The 9940-nt window shown below is 43.1% G+C and overlaps 1 protein-coding gene across 1 annotated transcript; it reads left to right on the top strand.

Moving 5' to 3' along the window:
- The first annotated feature begins 7435 nt into the window (after window positions 1-7435).
- Window positions 7436-9600, top strand: LOC124694334 (GDSL esterase/lipase APG-like). Its single transcript, XM_047227330.1, has 4 exons — window positions 7436-7658; window positions 8119-8255; window positions 8844-9077; window positions 9163-9600. The coding sequence occupies exons 1-4, from the start codon at window positions 7436-7438 to the stop codon at window positions 9598-9600; spliced, it is 1032 nt and encodes a 343-aa protein (XP_047083286.1).
- The last annotated feature ends 340 nt before the right edge of the window (window positions 9601-9940 follow it).

Below are 9940 nucleotides of genomic sequence, written 5' to 3'. Positions count from 1 at the left end.
TCGCTTGAACTTGAGATAATCTTTTTTGTGATAGGTACTTATTTTGTAACAACTCATGCCATACCTCTTCCTCATTCAACAATTTAAAAAGCCATTTACTAAGGCTTTTATTTTTTAAATCAAGCACTTCAATACCGAGACCTCCTTGATCTTTTGGCCTACATATTATATTCCACCTAGTTAGTTTATATTTCTTTTTTTTCTTCATCTGCTTGCCACAAGAATCTCGATCTATAAAAATCAAGTCTCTTCAGAACCCCTTTCAAAATTTCCAGGAAAGATAACATAAATATTGGCAAACTTGTCAAAACAGAATTGATCAAGACAAGTATATCCCCATAAGATAATAGTTTGCCTTTCCAGCATCCCAATTGCCCTCAAATCGAGTTTCTACCGGATACCAATCTGAATATCTACGTGTTTTGTAATGAATAGGGACTCCAAGATATCTAAACGGCAAGGATCCCACTTCACAACCAAAAATCTGTTTATATTGTTGTTCCTCTTCCTTTGCTTTTCCGAAACAAAATAATTCGCTCTTATGAAAGTTAATTTTCAATCCCGACAACTGTTCAAAGATGCACAAAATTAATTCCATATTCAATGTCTTTTGTATATAGTGTTCCATAAACAAGATCGTATCATCCGCATACTGTAAAATTGAAATACCCCCCCTCAACAAGATGAGGGATTAGGCTCCCAACTTGGCCATCCGCCTTAGCCCGCTCGATCAAAATAGCCAACATGTCTACAATAATGTTAAAAAGGATGGGTGAAAGAGGATCACCCTGTCTCAAACCCTTCCTAGTTTGAAAATAGTGTCCGATATCATCATTTACCTTGACCGCGACGCTTCCGTCTTGGACAAAATCTTTAATGAAACGATACCATTCAGGCGCAAAACCTTTCATTCTCAAAGTTTTTTGTAGAAATGACGATTTAACCTTATCATAAGCCTTTTCGAAATCAATTTTAAAAAGCACCCCATCCATTTTCTTTGAATGAATCTCATGAATACTCTCATGCAAAATCACCACCCCTTCCAAAATATGTCTACCTGGCATAAAAGCCATTTGAGTTCTGTTTAATCACCTTGGAAGCAATCTCCGTGACTCTATTAGTTCCCACTTTAGTAAACACTTTAAAACTCACATTTAGCAAACAAATCGGCCTATATTGCTGAATTTGAACCGCATTATCTTTTTTTGGGTAGTAAAGTAATGATGCCATAGTTTAGTTTATATAGAGACAAATTCCCATTATGTAACTCATTGAAAAGCACCATTAGATACTTCTTAATTACTTCCCAATTTTTTTGATAAAATTCCGATGGAAACCCATCGGGACCAGGGGCCTAGTTATGCTCCATTTGAGAAATAGCTTCATGCACCTCCTTCTCAGTGAAAGGAGAAGTAAGAAGAGTATTTTCCTCAACTGATAACTGCAGAATGTCTTGATTTTCATTCTCATTTAGATGAACATTAGATTGAATAGGATCACCAAATAGTTTTTTTTATAAAATTCCAAAATATACACCTTTAAATTTACATCACCATCAATTGTTCCTTCCTCTTGCTCAAGTTGGTAAATTTTCTTTTTCCTTTTTTTCCCATTAGCAACCAAATGAAAGTATCTAGTATTACTCCCCCCTTCTTGAATATTTTTTACTTTAGCTCGTTGAGCCCATTTGGTCTCTTCATCCCTCCTCAACTTAGATATTTTCTCATTAGCTTCTTTTAGAGATAGCCTTTCAGCCTGATTCAGAGGTATATTCTCTGCTTTTAGATCTAGTTCATCAATAATAGCTATTAATCTCTGTTTTTCTTTTTTGTAGTTGCCGCTCATAATTTTAGCCCATCCTTTTAAAAATCGTCTTAAAAGTCGAATCTTATTTTGCCATCGCTCAATAGGATTTCGACCTGTATTAACAGAATTCCATTCTTTTGCTACCATCTCATAGAAACCCTCTTGTCTGAACCAAAATAATTCAAAACAGAATCTTGGATGGTTTCCATTATGTGATTTAATGCCCGAATCGATAAGGAGAGGTGTATGATCAGAACCAGAACCTATCCTTGATAAGGCTCTCACAGAGATTAATGGAATTTTTTGTTCCCAATCCACCGTAGCAAAAATTATATCCAACTTTTCATACGTGAGATTATCTCGTCGACTAGCCCATGTATATTGTCTCCCCGAAAGGGTAATTTCCCTTAAGTTGAGTGTTTGGATTATTGTATTAAAAACAAAGGCCATCTTGCATTGAAATTATCCTTATTATTTTCTTCCTTTTTCCTAATAATATTAAAATCACCACCTACCATCATAGGGATATCTTGATGCTCACACATTCTTACTAACTCAGCTAGAAAGTCTGGTTGGTGTGCGTCCTGGGTAGCCCCATAAACTGGCACAAAACTTCACTCAAATCCGCCTCTTTTGCATTTCATGTGCATCCGTACCGAAAAGTCCCCAGTTGTAACTTTTAGGACATCAAGCGTATCAGAATTAACTCCTATTAACATACCTCCAGACCTCCCTTGAGGTGGAAGGCAGAACCATGAAAAATTAAAGTGGCCGGCCAATTGATTTAAAAAGGGTGTTGCAAAATTTGATCTCCATGTCTCCATCAAGGCAATGAAATCAAGTGTGTATTCTCTAATAGATTCTTTGACAAATAAGTGTTTAGCCGTATCCCCAAAACCACCTCCATTCCATATCATACCTTTTAAATTATGCATTTTTAATAATTTTTCTTAATTCTCTTTCTATTACTTCTACGGATATTAGCAGGATCATAAACTTTTCTTTGTCTTGTCTTCTTTTATTTTATAGGTGGTAGAGGATCTCCTATAAGATCATCAATATCACTATTCTCCCTTTCATCATCAACAAGATCTTCACAAAGAGCTGAAACATTTGACATGACTAAATTTGAGGGACCATCATCCCTTTCTCAATACTTTTCTGTAAGTAAACAACATTTCAGATTTCTTCTATTTTTAATATTTTCCACCGTATCCAAAGCTTCTTGATCATCTTTTCCCAACGAAACCCCTAATCGTGATGCTAAACCTATTATTTCCGAATTATCCTTAGCAATAAACGAGAGGTTGGGTGATTGGTGTGTACCTGTCACCAATGGATCAAGGCGTTGCTGAGCTATCTTCATTGCCTTGCCCATGATCTCATCATCAACAATCTCCTTTTGCTGCAGACGCACACTCGAGCGAGCCAGTGTGGGAGCAATACCACAAAAGGCTATAACTTCATCTTCTGTAGGGACTTGCACCTCCTCAAGTGTCACCGACTGAGAACCATTAAGTACTCCATTAAGCACCTGGTTATTAATTTGAACTAATTCACCCAACCTATTTTCATCATTCTGAATAGAAGCAAATGCATTATTCAAAATATTATCCGAAAATACCTTGCCCTTATGAGCCACCTCAACAGTATGAGGTAAAGAGCTTCATCAAGCCCCTCCCCCTGGCTGAAAGTGCATAAAATTTGAATTTCAATCAAAGATTTGCTCATCATCAAAAGCTATATTTAAATTTGTATTAAAACCAACATGTGACACATCAGACACTACACCATTGTGTAATGCAGAAGATCCTAACAGCTGTGTCTCGGACCAAGGCGAATCTACGCTGGGATCCGTCCACTGTCGTCGTATGGAGCTCCGTGACTGGCCTCTGGCCTCCACTTGCCCTACCTCAGCCAGCGTGCACCGCGTGGCATCCTCCCAGTGGATGCATGCCTCCTGTGGCTCGACAGTCTGCCGGTGAGCAGGCGCTGTCGCCGCGTCTGCTGCGACCAGGAGCTGCTGCTCACTGTCCAAGGCAGATCTGCTGCCATCGCAGCTTCTGCCAATGATTGGCACCCGATCCAAGACCAAATCCGCCTCGGCCACCGCAGCTGTTTTGTCTTTTTCTGCCAAAACTGGAAAAACAAGTGTTGCATCATTTTGAGCACTGTTTTTGCAGCAATTTTTTTCAGACATCAACATATCTACATCTGACCCTGCCTTCCCATCAAAAACACATGGCAACCTCACTGTGTCCGTAATGGGAGATGGAGGAAAAGTACCAAAAGTAAGCATCAAATTATTTTGATTAAAACTTGCATTGTTTCTTTGATCCTCCATCACAACCTGGTTGGTCCCTGGATTAATGGTGTGCTCTATTTCCATATTCGTGTTTTCATCTCTATGACCATCATTCTTTCTATTTTCATCCCCTCCACCATCATCTTCATCATTGTTTCCATTAAAATGCACACCATCAACCATATGAACCTCCTCATCTGCTTGCTTATTTTCTACCTCAAAAGCCAACCGAAAAATCCTCTAGAAATGTAAACATCAGAGGTCTCCGGAATAAGTCTTTCATCCATGCATCCAGTTCTCATCCTTAGAATCTTATTCTTCCTTGTAAATGCCATATCCACCTCCATAGTTTTTCCAAAAAGAGATCCTAAAGCCCATAGTGCCAGATAATTATTTCTCACATCAGATGGAATCCCAGATACTCTCACCCATACCTCTGGCAACATAAAGGTAGGCTCTTCCATCGCTGACCATTCATCAAACTCCATGTCTGTTGCACGGTTAGGCACTGGAAAATTCTTGAACCTCTTAATTCTTTGTACCTCATTCTTGCTAGGAAATTTTACCTTAAACACATTATTGTGAAAGTAAGTCACTTCCCAGGAAATTATCTGATGGCACAATACACTTCAATTGTTCCACTATCTCGGGTATAGTCATTGCATTACCCTGTATAGTCAACTTGGCAAGCTTTGCATTTTCCACCTTGGGCCTATATGTGCCTCTCAGGGGAGTTTCAAAAAACATCAACGCCTCATTTTCATAACCATACATTGCCACCGTGGGTTTGGGAGCATGTAAGAGGTGACATGCAGTTGAGATATGATTTACAGATTCACAGATATCACACATAGCCACCGTACAGTCGTCGATATAGTGACCCGGTTGCTTGCACCTAAAGCAGCTATCCGTCTTCTTCTTCTTAACATTATTAGCCAACTCATCCACGACACTGTTCACAGTCGGACCTGGTGTTGGTTGCACTGTAGATGGCACTGGAGCATCAGCAGGTAGGTTAGTTTTCCGTGTCGCTGCAGTGATCGCCGCAACCACAGCCTGCACAGTCTGTTGTAAAAAATCTTTGTCCACTCCTCTATCACGACGTACGCCGCTAGTACTTTGGACATTGGAAGTCCGATTCCCTCCGCCGTATCCACCTCCCCCTGAAAACCGATTCTGATACCCACATGTGCGTGGATATTGTGATGGATGATTACGACGAACATGATTGTCATAACCAGAACCACGGTTAAAGTTGCCAAAGCCACCATTACCGAAACCGCCTTCTCCATGAGCCTCGTGAAAATGATCGTTCCCAGATTCTTTCCAAGCATCTGATCCGCTGGACTCACCTTGGACAAAGTTGCGCCGCCGCTGGGCAAAAGGATTGGCACCCTGGTACCGTCCTCCGCCCTGCCATTGCCACCCATCGGCGCTTGACGACCCCTTCCATCTCCGCCTCTGCCAGGCACTCGACTACCTCCGCGATTCATCACCGCCAATGGCCGTGTCATTTTTGTGGTGTCTATTAGGGTTTTGCGTCGCCAAGTGTATCCCAAAAGGTGTCTAAAGGCTCGCCCAGCGACGAGATTGGGAATCGGTGGCTGAAGATTTGCTGCCCCTCGATGGACACGCATACGATCACAAAATTATTTCACAGGTCCAGCCATCACCGGCCCACTTGAGTGCATACCAGGCCCGCTAGCCCGTTGGTTTGAATTCCATGATCCACACGGCACCTGAGCATCCTCAGGTCCGGTGATCACCGGAGCTCGATGCCTCCGGCACACCAGCGTCCATCCACCCTTACCGTCATCCGGAAACACTGACGGTTCAAAAACCGGATGAACCACTTGTTTGCACTTTTTCTGATTCATCAAAACAACAGAAACATCATCACATACCTCCGTCAGATCTTCCGTCGGCGAGGTCAGGACCCACGCCGCTTCCCTCTGTATTCTCTGGGGATGAAGCCTTCGTGCCGCCCGCTGCGACTCCCCGCTGCTCCATTGAAGATCCCTGCCACTTACCGGAGTGGGCGATCTACATAGGTACCGCGAGGAGGACAAAGACTCCATCGGAGCTGCCTCGTCGAGATCCACGTCAGAGCCATCATCAGAGGAGACAGAGGCTCCCCAGAACCTACTCCTAATTTCCGATGAAGGATCGGTGGCCAGTCCGGTCAACTCCGGGGAGGTACAGGCGAGATCGTCGGCCCCGTCGCCAGAGTCGCCAACGGTCACTCTTCAATCTAGTCGTCTTAATTATACTCTCACTGCCATAGACCGTTATCAAGTGTGTTAGATTTCCGCTTGTGAAAGATACAGAAACTCATGAAGCACAGTTAATTTCCTTTCATATTAATTCTGATCAATTGGGAAATCTTGTCACACACCGAGAGGTGTCGGAAACATCTTTAAAAATTTAAACTCTTGTGAGTATTTGATACAATTATATTTTCAAAACCATCGGGTTACCACGAAATGTGACATTTGTGAGTTGGCTTATACTGATAAAAAAACACATTATTGGATAGCTTGGAGGGAGGTTTTACTTTGTAACGATGGCTAGCCGAAGAGATGACCATACTTACCTCAGGAAAATCTTTGTAGTATGTTCCAATTTTCGGCCGTGAGGTACTGGTACCTGATAGTACCTCCCAAGCACGGGAGAATTTCTCTCACTATCAGTCGACTATTCCGCCAGCCACATTCATGGTAAATTTGACTATCAGCCCTAGATTATTTGCACAATAACATGAGGTCCGGACTCTGGACAGGCTGTACACCCCTGCTGCGTACGTGAATGTAGTTATGCATGCCAGCAGTCATAATAAATTTGACTAGTACAAGTGACCATTCATTTGTTTTTTTTTTTTGAGAAACACAGTACAAACGTAGACGCTCACATACACGCGCATACACTCACCCCTATGAACGCACACCCGCACACCCTACCCCTATGAGCACCTCCGGAAGACTGAGCCGGCGGATTGGATCTTGAAATTGACGAAGTCACCACAGGCGCCTCGCTGTCGACGGGAACGTCGCCTCCCACTGAATGAATATACCGCCTTTTATGAGACACACAGATGTCAAACCTGGGGTTTGAACTCTGGTGGGCTGGGGATACAACCATCCTCCTAACCACCCAACCTCAGGTTGGTTCTCAAGTGACCATTCATTTGTGTTAGTATAAATTTTATACTATATCACAAACGATCCATTGCATTAAGGACGGACAACTCCAGTTGCTTATCTCGCTAGCTCAGAAACGATCCACTGCATTCTAGAGACGGACGGCTCCAATTGCTTAACAAATATGATGGAAGTGTTGCTGCTCCTGGCTGCCATCCTGCTTTTGGATGCCAGCGGTGAATCGCGGCCACTGGTGCCTGCGATGGTGATATTCGGTGACTCGATGGTCGATGTAGGTAACAATGACTACTTGGACACCATCGGCAAGGTAGACATGCCTCCCTATGGCAGAGACTTCAAGGACCATGTGGCCACCGGGAGGTTTTGCAACGGCAAGCTGGCTATCGACATCATGATTTTATCTTTAATCAAAAGAGTTTTCCAACATTTTTGCAGGTTATCCCTCTGGTTACGCATTGGATCCATATGTGGTCCTTTCTCCAGCCTTCCATGGACCGTCCGGACATGGATTCTGGGTGCAACCGTTTGGCGACGGTAGCACGAGATTTTTACAGCCGGTGCGGTTGGCGTTCTGAGCGGCGTCTCACATAGATATGTTCTCCAGTAGTTTTCTGAGTTTTTTTAGGTGGCTTATCCACGTGGAGACCTTGAGTGATCCTTGAGTTGTAATAAGGTTGTAATAATGCTACTCGTTTGAGACGTTCGCAATAAAATGCCGCATGCATCAATTGATGCAGAGGCAGGGGAGTTTCCCTATTTCGAAAAAAAAAAAGGTTGGATCCTACTTTGCCGGATTTCTCTCTCATTAGCCTGGTAGGCGCAGCAGATTACAAAGTATATTATGTTGTCTTACAGCTGAAAGGTTGGGGTTCACTAGCTACCCCGCTGCATATCTCAGCCCACAGGCATCAGGGCAGAACCTTCTGATCGGTGCAAACTTTGCATCTGGTGGATCAGGCTTTTACGATGATGCGCCATTCAAGTCTGTAAGTATGAGTGAGAACTGCAGATACTTTTCCTCAAGTAGTTTCTATTGAATAGGTTCTACTTTTACAGAACTAAAGAAAAACATAAAAATATGGATTTGTCATTTTTAGCAACATTTCTCATGATTAATTTTGAAATTGATAAGTGGTTTCTTAAAAGGGTTTGCAAGATTTTTACGAAATGCCAATTTTAAAGGAGATTTATACATACACCTAAAATAAAGTTTCGATTTGGTTTGTTTTCAGCTATATAAAAGACACATAGAGGAGCAAGATGCAACTTCATTAATTCAATACAAATCAAAGAAATTTGGCTGTGCAAGAAAAAATAGATTTCAATTGAGAACTTTAATACAATGCTTGTTAACTCGTCTATGCAGGTCAGACTAGTTACTATATATGTAGTAATAATAGAACAGAAATTGATAGATCCTAGATTGTGTGATAGGGTTTAGGGAGGAGAACGAGCAGCGGGCCAATGTCCATATTCAGGATCCTGGCCGGGGATGCTCTAGTTGCTCGGTTATTACAGAACTTCTATACATAACATACTTTTCTAGATTGTGTGATGGTGATGCATGAATGCAGCAATACATTACATTGTCCCAACAACTGGGGTACTTCCAAGAGTACCGATCTAAGCTGGCGGTGGTGGCCGGGAACAGTAAGGCTCAGTCAATCATCTCTGACGCACTGTACATCATCTGCATCGGTTCAAATGACTTCCACCTCAACTACTTCATCAATCCCTTGCTCTTGAGCACCCTGAACTTGGACCAATACTGCGACCGCCTCCTCGCCATCTTCCGCAATACCATCGCGGTACCATAACCATTGAGTTCAAATGGCACGCACGCTCACGGTTCCTAAACCCTTGACCTAATGTATATGCATCTAACTGTCGCAGGAGCTCTACGGTGCTGGAGCGCGTCGCATCGGTGTGATGTCGTTGCCGCCCATGGGCTGCTACCCTGTGGCGATCACAGTTGCCGGCCTCGGGAACGACCGGTGCATGCCGTGGCTCAACACCATTGCCCAGAGGTTCAACGGGAAGATTGGCGCTGCCGTGAACTCGATGTCGGGGCGATATCATGATCTCAAGATCTCCCATCTGGACATCTACACGCCCATATACGGGCTTGTCGCCTCTCCTTGGTCGCATGGCTTCACGGAGGCCAGGAGGGCATGCTGCTCATTAATTTTCTGCAACGCCCGTGGCGTCGGGATCTGCCGGAACGCCACCACGTACGTCTTCTGGGATGGTGCCCATCCAACAGAGGCGGCCAACCAAGTGATCGCAGACTATCTCCTCGCACACGGCATCAACGACCTAGTGGTTTCATGAAACGTGTAGCAAGTCCTCCTTTTGACATGATATTCACTCAACTGTGCTCGTAGTCAACCTCCTTCCGTGCTTCGTGAATAAGTTTTATATTTTTTCGGTAAAGAGAATATATTAATATCAAAAGATATCAATTACACCCAGCCTCTGCAACAACGTTTCACCCTAGTGGCAGCACGGATGCACACAGCCAAAAAAGAGTAAAGAAAACTAAGAAATAAAAGTTCCGCTACAACATTCTAGACCTAGCAACAACAATACAACCACCACGGTGACAACACCTGAAATACAGACTCTTCAAAAGCAACGCTTTCAAGAAAGGAACAGTGCACCAGCGCCGTTG

This window comes from Lolium rigidum, chromosome 3 (genome assembly GCF_022539505.1).
Source record: "Lolium rigidum isolate FL_2022 chromosome 3, APGP_CSIRO_Lrig_0.1, whole genome shotgun sequence".
In the NCBI taxonomy this organism is placed as follows: Eukaryota; Viridiplantae; Streptophyta; class Magnoliopsida; order Poales; family Poaceae; genus Lolium; species Lolium rigidum.
Note: the sequence above shows the minus strand (reverse complement) of the source record. Positions and strands in the feature narration are given on the sequence as shown.